This window comes from Anolis carolinensis, chromosome 3 (genome assembly GCF_035594765.1).
Source record: "Anolis carolinensis isolate JA03-04 chromosome 3, rAnoCar3.1.pri, whole genome shotgun sequence".
Classification (NCBI taxonomy): Eukaryota; Metazoa; Chordata; class Lepidosauria; order Squamata; family Dactyloidae; genus Anolis; species Anolis carolinensis.
The window spans coordinates 116,600,043-116,616,416 of NC_085843.1; the positions used below are offsets into that span (position 1 = coordinate 116,600,043).

Genomic DNA, 16,374 nt, shown 5'->3' on the forward strand with positions numbered 1-16,374 from the left:
AATTCAAGTGCAGCCATCTCTAAAAATATTACCCTTCCAAGTGTAATAGACTGACTGGTCATTGCAGTGGATACAAACAGGTCAGAAGGTAGAAAATGACCTGAATTAGATTACATTTTAGATAATCAACTAGACAACAAGTTAGTTCCAGCTGTGTGCCTTCAAGTGGTTTCTGATTTATGGTTACTCAAAGTTGAACCTATCAAAGATTTTTTGTTCAGAAGGGGTAGCCTTTGCCTGAGAGAATGTCACCCAGTGGCTTTACATGGCCAAGTGGGCATTCAAACTCTGGCCTACAGTTATAGTCTAACAGGCAAACAACGCCACCACATTGGCTCAGAGTGAAAATAAAGAATGGGTGATCACTTGGGAATGTGCAATGGGGACTAACTGGTTAGGTACGAAAGTACCAAAACAAGAAAGTTTTACTTCATATTTTGTAAAAGCTAAGAGGGAATGAAACAATGTGTGTGTGTGTCTTGTTTTTTAAAATACTGCTTTGTTATAGTCCTACCCCTTCTATTCTGGCAAAATGAGCATGCACTACTTGATAAATACACTGGACACAAAAGTTCAAATAAGTTGCAGGGGCAGCACTACTCTGATCAAGCTGATATTAAGTCACAAGACTCTATTAGGTTCCACGAACAAAAGGCAATTCTTCATTAACATCAAGGAACTTCAAAGCCAGCCACCGGACGGTAAGAGACTGTGTAAATCTATTGTGAATCTATTAGTGTCATTTTAACATTAACTATTGTGGACAATAAGCCAATTGTTCCTTTCTCAAGTTAGCTACAGAATCACACCATTAATTAAGACGTCTTATAATTATAAACACTTTACCATCCTGGCAAAGTCACCGTGCACTTATCTGTAAACAGAGTAGCTGTCAAGTATGATATACCTATTCTGAAAGTCAAGATCAAGTTTGGATTTGGTTCCAAGACATCACCGACTTTCAAGTTGAGTCCAACATTCACAGGCACTGTGTAAGTGCAATTAAAAGTTGATTTTATGTCCTCTAAACTGCATCCCTGATTATAGCCCATCAACTGGACCCCACACATCAGACTATCTGGCATTGGGGTAGAAACTGTGTAGTTCGGTCTTGTTGGTTCTTCTGGATCTTTCAGGAGTGGAAGAGATGATTGAGCATGGTGCACCTTGAAAAATGTTTATCTAGAGATTGTGGGGAGCAGAGGAAATAGATGTTCAAACCATGACCTCTTTATTCCAATTTACGGCATGCTTCAGATGTCTTAATCTACAATAGGTCAATTTATTACTCAGGCCAAAGGAACAAAGTATTAGCAAAGCAATAACCTTTAAGTCATGCAGGAGGTCCTAGCAATTCCTATAGAAGTGTTCACTCTATGCTTCCAGAGAAATTCTATCTTCAATTTCCGCTGGAAATTCCACCTGAAGTTCCATCTGAGAGAATCCTTCTCTAGGTATTGCTAGGTTCTTCTGCATGATTCTATAGTATGTTTCAGCCAGAAGTCCAAGATATCATTGATTTGAGATTAGAAAAATATGATTCCAGATTATGCAAATATTATAAGAAGGGCCCTGGAACATTTCCCCTGTGTAATACATGGCCTTACTGTGCTCTATGGAATGCTCTAAGGATCGGCTCTATCCTGGGTTCCATTCTTTTGCCCATAAGATTTCATGTGAACATGAACCAACTTGGAGATATCATCCAAAGAAATGGAGTTCCATTTCATTGATATACTTGTTCTCCTTAATTCTAAAATGTATACTATCATACTACATGCAACAGCTGCAAATAGATATTTGCAATAAAATCGCCATCAGCCTGGAAATCTGCCCTTAAGCTCAATAGACTGGAAAGAGTATGGCAATGAAGGAAAGTGTTCGAGCTGATGGCCCCCTTATTATTATAATATTTATTTATACTCTGCTTTTATTTATTATTTACTATACTTATACCCTGCCTTTCTCACCCCAGAGGGGAATCAAGACGGCCTTACAACAGGCAACAATTTGATGCCATACACATGTATATTAAAAATAACAGTTAGAGTTAAAACCAAACAATTAAAACAAAAGTTATTAAAACAACAACTAAAATCACGCCATCCAAATCGTAATCCAGGGTAGTTCCATTTGTCAATCAGTTTGATTCATGGTTACTTATTGCACTGCCAAAGGGACTCAAAGTGGCTTAACATAAAAACATTAGTACAGCTTTTAAAATATACAAATATTAAAACAGAATTAAATATAATCAGTATTAAAAGATTCACAGTTAAAAGCATTCAAACATATTTGATGCATATTCAAAGGAAAAATCATAGCACCCCCTAAATTTATCTTTAAAACCTTCATCTTTAGAAGCCTGCATGATAGAAAGGTTTTCGTCTGTCGTCGGAAGGACAGCAGGGAGGGGGCCATTCTGGCTTCCCTGGGCAGGGAGTTCCAGAGTCATGGGGCAGCCACAGAGAAGGCTCTCTCTCTTGTTCCCACCAACTGAGCTTGGGATGGAGATGGGACCGAGAGAAAGGCCTCTCCTGAAGATCTCAGGGCCCAGACAGGTTCATACAAGGGGTATGTTTGGAGAAATAGCCTGGACCTGAGCCACCTTACTCTCCTTCTATCAGCAAAGTGAAAACTTTCCTATTCTGACCAACTTTTAAGAATTGGCTGCAAGTTGGCTTTTAACTGTGTGCTACTTTGTTTATTTTTATCTTCTGTCTTTTAATGGATTTTATATTTATTCTAACAATTGTATAATGGTGTTTTAAAAATATGTTTTGTATGCTTTCAACTGATATCTTTTCATCTACGGTACGTAAATCTGTATTGTTTTAATTTTTGCAAGCTGCCTTGTGTCCCAGTACTGGGAAAAGGGTGGAGCAAAAATGAATAAACAACAAAAACAACAGCAGACAGGCTTTTGATGATCTGGTGTCATCAGATGTATTAAACTACAACTCTTATCGTCTTCATGTAGCACAACTATCAGCCAAGGTAGTGATTGAAGACAGAGCCCATGAAAACCCTTAGCTAAGGCCATAATCTTTTCCACTCAGCTACTATGCTGAATCATCAAAGAATAGCTCTACTTACAGGCCAGTATGTGTTGTGTGTAAGTGCCTTTAGCGACCACATGAATCTGACAGTTTTTAAAGGCAAGGAACACTCAGAAGTGGTTTTGTCAGTTCCTTTCTCTGAAATAAAACCCACAGCACCAAGCATTCATTGGTGATCTTCCATCTAGTGCTGACCCTATTTAGTTTCCAAGGTTAGATGGGATCTAGTGCCTTTGGGGCAATTAGCTTATCCTAGTACAACTTCCCCAAATACCTTCCCCACCCCTGACAAATACATATTATTGCAGGGTTGGGAAAGTATTTGTGCCTCCACATTTTTGGACTTCAACTTCTTTACTAGGCGGAGAAGGTGAGAAATCCAGAAAATATCCAATCCTCTTCTCTGATTAACTGAATTTCTATCTTAAAGAATACACTGGCTGTTCATTAATTTAACAAAAAAATCTATAAAATGACATTAAGTGCAATCATAATCACTCTGCTTACAGATTTTATTTTCTCTCTCCTCTAGGTTAGCAGTAAGGAATTAAGTCATGCTCACTGTTCATTAGAGTCTGCTGTACACTTAAAACCCACAAGTCTATGTTTCCAACAATCAATAGTCTAAAAGTAGCTCAACATGCATAACAATTTTTCCTTCTTCAAAGCAAAAGTGAATTGAAGATCCAGGGTTTTGCAGCAAGAAACCTGAAATAAATTTTAGGCAACACTCTTGCTCTACAAGTCACTTCATTGTGACCCAAACTATCATGTAGAATAGATACACCTTTTTCAGAAAAAATGGATGATACAATAATTCATGCTGTAGCCCAAGGGAAAAGAGAATGTGTCTTTTGACATTTGGTTGGGGGAACTGTGGCCATCAGACTGCAGGCACCTCTCAAGGCCATTGTATGGAACAAGATTTTTTTTTAAAAAAAACAGCTGATCAAAAAGGTACTTTGACCCCATTTGACTCTAAAGTTGAACAAAAAAGGTTCCCTAGAGCTCTAAATGGCTTGAGGGCCTAAAAACAAGACATTCCATAGAAGACATTTGGGAGCAATTTGGAATATTTAAAAGTGTTTTTTTGGGAGTTGGGATAAAGGGCAGGGTGAGAGGTTCTCTGGGGTTATCTGGGAGACCAATGAGACTTACAAAAGTCTCAAACAGTCCTGAGTTTGCAAGACTTAAGCAGTGTAATTGATATCCAAGGCTCTTAGGCCCCTTCTACACTGCCCTATATCTCAGGATCTGATCCCAGATTATCTGCTTTAAACTGGACTATATGAATCTCCACTCCCAGATCATCTAGGATAAACAGATAATCTGGGATCAGATCCTGGGATATAGGGACAGTGTGGACCCTAGAGGCATCCCATTTGTAGGACTGCCATAGATTCACTATTGCTGATGGGAGATAAAGTCCAACAATAACTGGAAACTCACAGATTCCTATTTCTGGTTTAGTCCTACTCACTTTAGGACAGAAAATACGCAAAAAGGAGAAAGCTGTGATAAATAACAAAATAAAGTCTAGCCTTTTATTGTATACCCAATTTTTATTACCAACATTCATACATAGATATTGCAAGCAAACCCTAAACATCTGAAATGTTACATCAAAATGTGATCTTTATGTTATCTGTTTTCACATATGATACAACATTAAAACCAAAGCATGCCAGTCTTTGGTACTTTGGTTCACTCTGTGACAAATACAAATAAAATACTGGTTCATTATGCTTGCATTAATGAGTTACCACATTCAAAATACAAATCCTGAGGAACATTGATCTGTTAATGATAATTACAGAAGAAGAAAAAATATGGACAACTTACAACCACTAAAGTACTTTATCATTTTGGAAAAGAGCACTAGACAGCTATTGTCAACATATCCAGCTGTAAAATTAGAAAAACCTTCTCTGTTCTTAAAAGTTGCTGCTATTTCATATTATCTGGTTTCTATACTACAATAAGAAAAGGCAACAATAATCAAAATATTATCTTCAAAAGGTATTATAAAAATTCTGTCTGCAGAACCAATTAAAAACAAGCATAAATTCTCTTGGAGAATAATCTGTTACTGAAATATTGTTCCATTTCGTCCATGCCTACTTTCTCTATTGTATTTATGTTTGATATAAGTGCAGTTGTCCACACATCACTATATGACTACAATATCCATGATAAAGAAATCCAGATTACTGCATACTGCATGTTGCCAGGTTGAGTATGCCTTTAAATATCCTACAACTCTCTCTTCCTTATTGCTTTCCTTTTGAGTGCTCAAGCGATCACATGCAGGGTTTGTGGAAAACTACTATGAACCAATCACATTGCCTTTAGGGGTTTTCTGCTCATTCTTTATCAACGCAAAAGAACACAGTAACAGTCTGGCTGAAATACAAAAATGCTGCAGGATTTGGGAGACTTCAATGCATCTATGATAATAAAAATGGAGCTATTTTATAGCTCTAAGATAGCATCCTACAAAAGATGGTGTTAACGTAATTAAACCTTACAAACTTTATTACAGAGACAACATCACATGCATTTATTTTCTCAACAGCTTTTCCCAAAGCTACAACATTCCTGAATGAACTTCAAATACCCACAAACCTTTTTTATTTAGGGGAAATAACCAACAGGGGTAAGTGCATGGTGCAACATTTTCAGCAGTGAACTTTGACTCTGTAGACTAGATTTCAAATTGCTGCTTAGCAATGAAAACCCACTGGATGACCTTTGGCAAGTCACACTCTCTCAGGACTTCTATACTATCATATAATGCAGATTATCAAAGCAGATAATCCACATTATCTGCTTTGAACTGGATTATCTGAGTCTATACTGCTATATAATCCAGTTCAAAGCAGATAATCTGGATTTTATATGGCGATGCAGAAGGGCCCTCATTCTAAGAGGGAATCAAAGACAAACTGCCTCTGAACAAGCCCATGACCTTAGAGTTGCCATAAATCGGAAACAACTTGAACGCACACAGCAACTTTCAAACTCAAATATTATATCCTAAATTGTATAAGTGCGAATTTACAAAACTAAATCCTACTAAACAGTGTTAAGCAAAATGATGATCTAAATTACTTCATGTTTTCAAAGTTGTTCTTTCATTCTCTGTATATAAGGTGTCCTTCACATATACAACTGCCTCAACCCTGTTCTGTAGCAGAAATCACACATCACAGGAACATTGCCAAAGCAAGATAATATTCAAAACTTCAAACTGGCAGTTGGATGGGTTCAACTAGCAACACCCACTCTTGCCTCCAAGGTATCCTACAGTTTGTTATTGCTGTTTCTGTGTGCTTTACAGTCGTTTTTGATATATGACAACCCTAAGGCGAACTGAACATGGATTTTCTTGGCAACACTTGATTAGTGGGGGTTTTCCCTCTGGAATTTGTAATCATCAGTCTTCCCCAATCTTGTGCCCTCTGGATATTTTGAACATCCTATATTTCTTGCTACTGGCCTGAACCTACACTAGACCCCCAACTTACTAAACAGCCCTTGAAACTGTTCCACACGGCCGTTTCCTACTTCATGGGGAACAGGCAGGATCACAAAAGTGTCTGTTTACACCTGCATACCTCGATGCAAAATAAGTACAGCAGTAATTGCATCATCATCTCATACCTGGCCATGGGGAAACACTTCTGCAATTCTGTCTGCCCCACAAAGCTGGGAATATCCACACAGGGGGCTCCAGTAAGTCCATAGAGGGTCAGAAATCCAGAGTGAGGCCTAATGTGACCTTAAAATGTTACGGGTCATAGCAACAAAATATATCCATAGATACACTGACCATGCATACCCACACTCCTCATTCTCTGGCTCTCAACCTCTGTATAGATTTTGCTCTCACTCCCCAATCACCTTCAAATTTATATCCCACTTTCCCCCAGAAATTAGGATTTGAGGCATTTTACAGATTATGAAAACCAGACCATGCATCATAGGTAAAATGCTATTGCTGGGGGAAAAACTATAAAGCTCTGCAGGGTGTGGTAGCAAAGAGTCAAATGAAAACAGACACAAAGAGAAACATCAGGAGGCAAAACAGAGGCAGGTGTGGTCAGGGCATCCACGGGTTACAGGTTTGAACTTACCAACGTGTCCCATTTGCACTGTGCAAGCGAGTATGCTCACATACACAGCTGCACATGCTATCCTTTCCCATTCTGTGTGATTTCTGAAAATATATACGGTGTTCCCTCGCTACTTCGTGGTTCACTTTTTGCAGATTCGCTGTTTTGCGTTTTTTAAATAAACACTAAAATAATAGTATAAATCATAAAATATTATAAATCCCTCTTTCTACTTCCTTCCTAAGGAGAAGGAAGGAAGGAGAAGCCGAAAGGAGAGAAAAGGAGGCTGAAGCAGCTTTGTTTTCGCCTTAAGCGCGCATGTGCATGCTTGAGAGGCGAGGAGGGGAAATGCTACTTGCCAGTGAGATTGTAAACAAGACAAATAAATATAGTGTCCCTACTTCGCGGATTTTCACTTATCGCGGGTGGTCCTGGAATGTAACCCCCGCAATAAGTGAGGGAACACTGTACCTAGCACAGATGTCATGAGCAGGATGAAGACAAGGCCTGTTGCCTGCAAGATTGTTTCTATGGCCTTATAACAGGTTATTTTTAAATGACTCAGAACAGCGTGCATGACCAAGAGGGTTAATTCTGTACCTAAGGAATTCTTTATCTTACCTCCACATTCACAAAAGTGCTACTGCTATCTAAAAGAGGCCCTTTCCTGAAGAACTACAGAAAATTGACTAGATGATTATGAATACCTACTTGGTACTGTCCCTTTGGAACTAGAATTCCTAGAATCTGCCATCGAGCATTACTAATGAGAGATGTAGTCAAAAGAGGGATTCTTCCAGTCTTTGGAAAACATAAAGACAGTGACTACAGCAAATCTTACTATAAACCAGAAATCAGTCTCAGGTCAATGTTTTGCAAGCAGATGTTCCCTATTTCACTTCCGGGAACCACGAGTAAAACACAGCTGCAGAGGCTATTTGGCAGTCTTTTTTTCCTTAATGTACCAGGAATTAGTATCATATTTGTCCTCACTGATTATAACTTTCTGTTTTTTCCTGGAAACTTGCTATGGACTTGCAGCCAATCCTCTTCGGCCCCTTCTACACTGCCATATAGAAACCAGATTATCTGCTTTGATAATCTGGATTTTATTGCAGTGTAGAAGGGGCCCCAGTTACACTGAATTATAGGATCTGGTAATTTTTTATCAAGGTCCCAGCTTAAGAACAAGAACTGCAGCCACCAATAAACAACATTAGATAGCTGCATTAATGATCCAATTTAATTGTTCATATACACAATAGGAATTGTGGAAAGGCGAGAGAACTCTAGACTCTATATAAGAGCTTTCCAAACTGTGTCACAACATGTTTGTATGTTGGCTGCAGTGTGTAGGTGTGTCACACAAACATTAACATGGAAATTCTGAAACATGCAATCGATCATATATTGAAAATATATAAATAAAAGGTTTTCATGAGATGCATTGTCTCGCCATACATCTTGTTATTACAGTTTATATATGGGACCGTATCTCTTATAAGGTGTACATTTAACCTCTGGTTTGCTAGTCAAACTGAAAGACTGTGTTGCAAAATGATGCATGTCTAAAAAGTGTGTCACCAAAATGAAATGTTTAGAAAGCTCTTTTCTATCATAAACCCCAAATACCTGAACGCAAGAAAAGGGGCCAGTCAAGGACAATAGTGGGAGGTGAAACCTTGGACATGTCATTATTCCTGACCTTGTATGATAAATATTAGCAAAGGCCATTTGTTTGTTCAGGTAAACATCTCCTGGTTTGTGAGGCATTGCCTACATATTATATGAATCTCCACTGATTTACTTCCGTTTTATTGCACTCTTCTTTCAAGGAGGTCAGGATGACACACATTCCTACGATATTAGGGACTGGTTTTTCTTTCTTTCTCCTAAAATGCCAGGGGTCAGTACTATATTTATACATATTACTTGCAACGTTCTTCTCCGGAAACCTTCTCTGGACTGGCACTGGTTCAAGAACCACCATGCTGAATAGCACTGACCACGTCCATCCAAGACAGAAAACAAACATAAAGAAAAAAAGACCAAGTGAAAAAAGGTCTCGTTTGGTGCCAAAGCTACTCTCCCCAACTGCCAGGTGCATTCCCACTCTCCTGATCCCAAAGAGGACCTAGCTGTACTATCCACTGATCATATGTTGCAAGCATAGTACCCAGTTGGTTCCAGTATTTGCAATTAGGAAGCATCAGTACCTAGTCTTGTGGTATTTGTGTACATCCCAAATATCACAAGACTAGGTGCTGATTCTTTCTCCCACTGGAAATACTGGAAAAGTCCACAACAAACCTCCTACCTGTATGGTACAATTTTAGCAACTGCTTAGGGTGGAGAAGGAATATGATGAGCTCAGGTAATTTAGCGAGCCTCGCTCTTATATATAGCAGTCCAGGTGACAACAAGACAAATGAGTTCAATCATTTCAAGAACCAACACAGCTGAATAAAATCCCACATGAACAGGAATATATGGCAGTGTGGACTCAGATAACCCAGTTCAAAGCAGATATTGTGGATTATTTGTTCTGATATTCTGGGCTATATGGCTGTGTGGAAGGGCCCTCGGTTCCAATTTATATTGATTTTCTTAATTAAAAACTAAGAGTAATAATAAAATACTAATAGCAAAATAATAGCAAATTTATATTCTGCCCTATCTCTCTGGAGGGACTCAGGGCGGATTCCAAACATAAAAGGCAAACATTCAATGCCCGAATACAACAACAATAAATCCATAATAACGAAAATTGACAACCCAACATATAAAAACAAATTATGACTTAACAACTAAAATTAAATAAAAAATGCAACCTGTTATATCAGACATAAAACAAAACATCAAACATTGAACAGAAGCATCAATTTCCCAGTTCATTAGGGGCAAATAGATTGATCATTGCTCAAGATGTCTATTGCAATAATAATATACTTTATTTATATTCTGCTCTATCTCCCTGAGGGGACTCAGGGCAGATTACAGAACACATATACAGCAAACATTCAGTGCTGTTATACAGTTGATAGGGACAGACAATACATAAACAGAGGTATAGGCTTTTCCCATCTTTTTCCATCTCTGGCATCTGGAGGTTGTGCACAACTCCGGCCATGGGGAGGTGCTGTCGCTCCATCTTCCATGTCGTGGAGCTTTGTTGTTCATAGTCAAATCGTTTGCATGTTCTTATGGGCTCCTTTTATTACCTCTCTGCTTAAAGTGGTACCTATTTATCTACTCACATTGCTGTTTTCGATCTGCTAGGTGAGCAGAAGCCGAGAGCTCACCCCGACCTGGGCATGAACTGTCAACCTTTTGGTTGGCAAGATTTTCTGCAGCTGATGGTTAAACCACTATGCTAAAGCCTGGCCCAGCAATGCTCAGAAAAAAACTAATTGCAAACACACAAAACACATGTCTTTTCCAAGGCAATGGGAATGTCAAAAATAGAACGCATGCACGAACATTGTGGAATTACTGCGGTTTCACGCCACTTTAACTGCCATGGCTCTAAGAAAGGTTGGTGGGGATCAGGGAGACGGCCTTCTAGATAGTGCTTCCCCCCCAGCTCTGGAATGCTCTTCCCAAAGAAATAAGACAAACGCCCACCCTGTTAATTTTCAGTAAGGAGCTAAACATTTGGCTATTTGAGCAAGCCTTTGAGAATGGAGTGTGGCCTGGAGTGTGGTGGAGGCTCCTTCTTTGGAGAGTTTTAAGCAGAGGCTGGATGGCCATCTGTCAGGGGTGCTTTGAAAGCAATTTTCCTGCTTCTTGGCAGGGAGTTGGGCTGGATGGCCCGTGAAGTCTCTTCCAACTCTAAGGTTCTATGATTCTATGGCTAGATTGTATTTGGAAACCATCAGACAGGATTTGGAATGACCACGCCAGCACATTCAGCTTAGGTTCATGTGTATCTCCAAAATTATTTAAATTATTTATTTAGATTAATTGGATTAATAAGAATGTATGTAGCTTCATAGAAAAATAACAATCACACACTTATAATCTGCGCACTTAGGTTTTTCAGTGCTCTTGCTTTCCTTTCTAGCACTGGACTCCACTGATAAATATCTATATTTTAGCCCACTGTAACTGCCATGGCTCCAGGCAACAGCATCATGGGAGTTGTAGTTTCACAAGGCCTCCTCTGCTGGTGCACCCACAAACTACCATTCCCATGATTTTATAGCATTTAGCCATGGCAGTTATAGCGGTGTCAAACTGTAGTCACTTCACGGTGTAGATGCTGCCAAAGAAACCCAGTATGATCTGTCAATCTTAGGATGCAACTACACTGAATAATTTAGTGCAGTTTGACATCACTTTAACTGCCATGCATGGCTCAATGCTATAGAATCCTGGGGATAGTCGTTTGGAAAGGCACCAGCACTCTTTGGCAGAGAAGGCTAAAGACCCTGTAAAACCACAACTCCCATGATCCCTTAGCATTGAGCCATGGCAGTTAAAGCGGTGGAGAACTGCGTTAATTCTCCAGTGTAGGCGCACGCCCTGGCACCCCGGCCTAACCCCCCGCCTGGGCCCCACTTACAGGCGACGTAGGCGACCAAGGCGAGCCCCATGAGCAGCTTCATCCTCCTCCTCCGGTTGACGGCAGACAGCACGCGCTGCAGCGTCCCTTTGCTCAGCATCCCCTTCCTCAAGGCAAAGGGGGTTGGGAAAACTACCAGCCCGGAACCCACGATCCCACAGCCACCGCACGAGAAAGCATCGGAGGCACGAACCCGGTTCTGCGCCGGTTCAGCAGCCCCAGCAACCGCGGCCGAGCCAGTTTCCCGGCCGCGACGCCGCCGCGCATGCGCGCACGCTCTCTCTCACTCTTCCCCCAGCCACTCATCGGGAGGCAGAGCCAGGCGGCGGAGGTGGCGGGGGATGACGTCACTGCGGCCAAAGTGCGCCTGCGCGAGGAGGAAGGACGAGCTGGCTGTCCTCGCGCTGGAAATGTGGGCGCGCGGTGTGCTTGTGACGTTTCCCTGCGAGGCGTGGCTGAGCGGACTGGGAATGCATTGGAGCAAACGGAGGGTTGGAGTCTGGAAACCGCTACCCCCTTATGCCGCCTGTATTTACTTATTCATTGCTACTCAAAGACTCTCAGACTGCATATGCATATACATCAGGCATGGGGAAACTTGCGCTATCCAGGTGTTTTGGACTTCAACTCCCACAATTCCTAACAGCCGATAGGCTGCTAGGAATTGTGAGGTTGAAGTCCAAAATACCTGGAGGGCCCAAGTTTCCCCATGCTTGGTTTAGAGCCTCACAGAATTCACTGAACCAAATCGATAAAAGAATGGGTTGCTGTGAGTTTTCCAGGCTGTATGGGCATGTTCCAGAAGCATTCTCTCCTGAGGTTTCGCTCACATCTGTGGCAGGCATCCTCAGAGGTTGTGAGGTATATTGGAAAATAGGAAAGGGAGGTTTATATATCCGTGGAATGGCCAGGAGTAAGAACTGAGGCAAGTGTGAATGTTGCAATTGGCCACCTTGATTAGCATTGAATGGCGTTGCAGATTCAAAGCCTGGCTGCTTCCTGCCTGGGGGAATCCTTTGTTGGGAGGTGTTAGCTGGCCCTGACTGTTTCATGTTTGGAATTCCCCTGTTTTCTGAGTGTTGTTCTTTATTTACTGTCCTGATTTTAGAGTGTTTAAATACTGGTAACCAGATTTTGTTTATTTTCATGGTTTCCTCCTATCTGTTGAAATTGTCCACATGCTTGTGGATTTTAATGGCTTCCCTCTGTCGTCTGACATGGTGTTTGTGAGAGTGGTCCAGCATTTCTGTGTTCTCAAATAATATGCTGTGTCCAGGTTGGTTCATCAGGTGCTCTGCTCTGACCGACTTCTCTGGTTGACTTAGTCTGCAGTGCCTTTCATGTTCCTTGATTCGTGTTTGGGCAATGCTGCGTTTGGTGGTCCCTATGTAGACTTGGGAGCCCGTGGTGGTGCAGTGGGTTAAACTGCTGAGTTGCTGAATATTCTGACCAAAAGGTCAGCAGTTCGAATCCAGAGAGAGAGGTGAACTACCACTGTTAGCCCCAGCTTCTCCCAACCTAGCAGTTTGAAAACATGCAAATGTGAGTAGATCAATAGGTACCGCCCTGGCGGGAAGATACCAGCACTCCATACAGTCATGCCGGCCACATAACCTTGGAGGTGACTACTGACAATGCCGGCTCTTCACCATAGAAATGGAGATAAGCACGAATCCCTAGAGTCAGACACGACTAGACTTAATGTCAGGGGAAACCCTTTACCTTTACCTATATAGACTTGTCCACAGCTGCATGGTATACAATAGACTCCTGCAGAGGTGAGAGGATCCCTCTTATCCTTTGCTGGAGGTAGCATTTGTTGGATTTTCTTAGTAGGTCTGTAGATAGTTTGTATGTTGTGTTTCTTCATCAGCTTCTCTATGCTGTCAGTAGTTCCCTTGATGTATGGTAAGAACACTTTTCCTCTGGGTGGATCTTTGTCTTGGCTCTTGTGGCTTGTTCTTGGTCTTGCAGCTCTTCTGATCAAAAAGAAGCACAATCAAAGCCCCGGCAGAACAGCAAAAAGAATCTGCAAAACCCACCTCCCCCAAGGTGAACTGAACCATCTAAACTGGGCTCAACAGGCCAATGGATACTACCACCACAGACATCAGAAGAGCTGCAAGCCAAGAACAAACAGTCCTCTTTTTAAAATCCATAGTTGGAGGGGGCAGTTTAAAATACATTTAAAAGATCTGAAAAGGTAAAAGCACAACACATTGCTTTTAAACTTCCTTCTGCTATGTACTTTTAAGAACCAAAAGCTGGCCTAAATAAAAAAGCGTTTGGTGGAAAGAACAGAGAAGCAGACAAATTGAGCTTCTAAAGTAGTTTTGCAGCCTGGGAGCAGATGTTGAAGAGACACTGTTTGTTCAGAGTAGTTTTGTCTTTGCCTTCTTCTGAGGCTAAGCGAGTGTGACTTACCTAATGTCACCCAGTGGGTTCCCATGGCTGAGCGAGAATTCAAACATGATCTCTAGAGTCATGGTCCAAGCCACTGCATCATGTTTCCCCTCATACTAACCTTACAGTCACAATTTAACAACATGCTAATAGAATCAAAATGAAATGTCTGTCTCCCACTGCAATAAACTGTCTCATTCATGAAGTTGAACCTGAATGGGGACATTCCATCCCTTTGGAAACGTCCTGCTGCAAAGAGAATAAGGAACACAGGCCGGACCAATCTGCTGCTTTTTTAGCCCCCTCTACTTCAAAGAAGGAAATAATATCTCCTTCCACTTCTAAAATCACTCTCTTTCTCGTCTGCTGGAAATTTAATGAGACAGACTTATGTGTGTTATTTTGGAATATTCTGATTGCATCCCTCAATGGATGAGTTGCTCTCATCATTTCTGCTGTGCTTGTAGGGAATACTAGATCAAAGCTTCAGCTTCTGGTTCCAAAACCAAGAAGAAGAAGCTTCTGTTTGATATTATTTAGGGAATTATTAAGATTCACAGAAAATTCCTAACAGATTATTAATAGGAAAATGTGGCCTCGGCCACTGCAACAGAATGGTGACCCCAAACAAGTCAGTGGCCCCATCTATACTGCTATATAATGCAGTTTGGAGAGTGCATTGTATGGTCAGTTTAAACTCCTATCATGCAGTTAAATTGTAAACATCTAAATGTAAATAAATTTAAAAGTTTACATGTGTATGATTTAAACATTGGTACCCTGTTTCCCCAAAAATAAGACATCCCCAAAAAATAAGATCTAGCAGAGGTTTTGCTGAATTGCTAAATATAAGGCCTCCCCCGAAAGTAAGACCTAGCAAAGTTTTTGTTTGGAAGCATGCTTGGCGCCCGCCAAACAAAACACCAGAGCATGCAGGATTGGTAAATGTACATACAAGTTGTACGTGGAAATAATGGTAATAACAAGAAATTCTTGACAGGAGTCACAGTTTGTCTGGTTTGGCTATGTTGCTTTGTGATGAAAACTACTGTACAGTATATAATAAATGTTTCTTTTTTTGTTCAACAATAAATGTGAATTCTTCTTCATGGAAAAATAAGACATCCCCTGAAAATAAGACCTAACACATCTTTAGGAGCAAAAAATAATATAAGACACTGTCTTATTTTTGGTGAAACACGGTAGTATAGTGATGGGAAGGCTAACAGAACATCTGTCGGGGGTGCTTTGAATGCGATTTCCTGCTTCTTGGCAGGGGGTTGGACTGGATTCTATGATTCTAGAACAAAGCCAGAGATGTTTTAAATAGCATGGTGTGTAATGTTATCTTCCACTCCTTAAATTTGCCTCTTCGAGTTTAGCTGCAATCCCTAGAAACAGAAGGCAAAATGGATTTCCATAGCACAGAGTACCGCTATGAGCTAGGCCTATTGTAATCCAAAATATTTCAGATGACTTGATCTTGAATTACAGTCAAGAAACATTATCTTTATAAAGGTCCTGCTCCTTGAAAACAATTCCTTGCATTTTGATGTCTCCTTGAGGAGACCTACACTTCGTATTTTTGGATACATAACTTATATCAACATGTGTTCAATGATTTCAGTAAGATAAAAAGAAAGGACTGAGGGCCCTTCTTTGTCTTGGCCCTAAAACGTGGAAGAAACCAGAATAACAGGTGGTGGCTATATAATGTCTCATGAAAATGCACGCTGATTTGGATTAACAGCTGAAAACACATTAAAAAGGTGCACTTAAAACCCGATTTTGGCCCAAAAATGTGCATATTGACATCTCTGTATATCCCTGCAGTCAACAAAAACATGTGAATTCATTATGATACACTGGTATGGATTGCTCCAGCACATGTGCTCATTTTAAAATCCAGAAACAGCTGATCTGGGCTGTAAACAAATGGAGCCATGAACACATAGGTGGCTAAATGGAACCACAATTGGAAAGTAATTGCAATGAGAACCCTCTGCAAGCATTCTTTTGTTCTCATCTTTATGAAATTAAACAGAGCTTGAATGTACAGTAGGGTGTGGAGAGATATTAAGAAATTTGTTTGTGTGTACATTTAGATATCTGCATGAGTGTCCAGCGCAAGTGAGGTCCAGCACATCTCGGAGAGTCAGTTTTTTTTTAAAAAAAGAAAACTTCTCCCAGATGTCCCCCATCTCTCTTGTGGATTTCTAAAACCCACTACAAA

At 40.6% G+C, this 16,374-nt stretch overlaps 1 protein-coding gene across 1 annotated transcript in view; it reads right to left on the reverse strand.

The window, feature by feature from the left end:
- Positions 1-12,045, reverse strand: part of uxs1 (UDP-glucuronate decarboxylase 1) — a 54,899-nt gene extending 42,854 nt beyond the window's left edge. Inside the window, exon 1 of the mRNA XM_062975407.1 lies at positions 11,739-12,045. Within this exon, the coding sequence (XP_062831477.1) occupies positions 11,739-11,838 (100 nt within the window). The 5' untranslated portion in view covers positions 11,839-12,045. The remainder of the gene's footprint in view (positions 1-11,738) is intronic.
- Between the last annotated feature and the right edge of the window lie 4,329 nt (positions 12,046-16,374).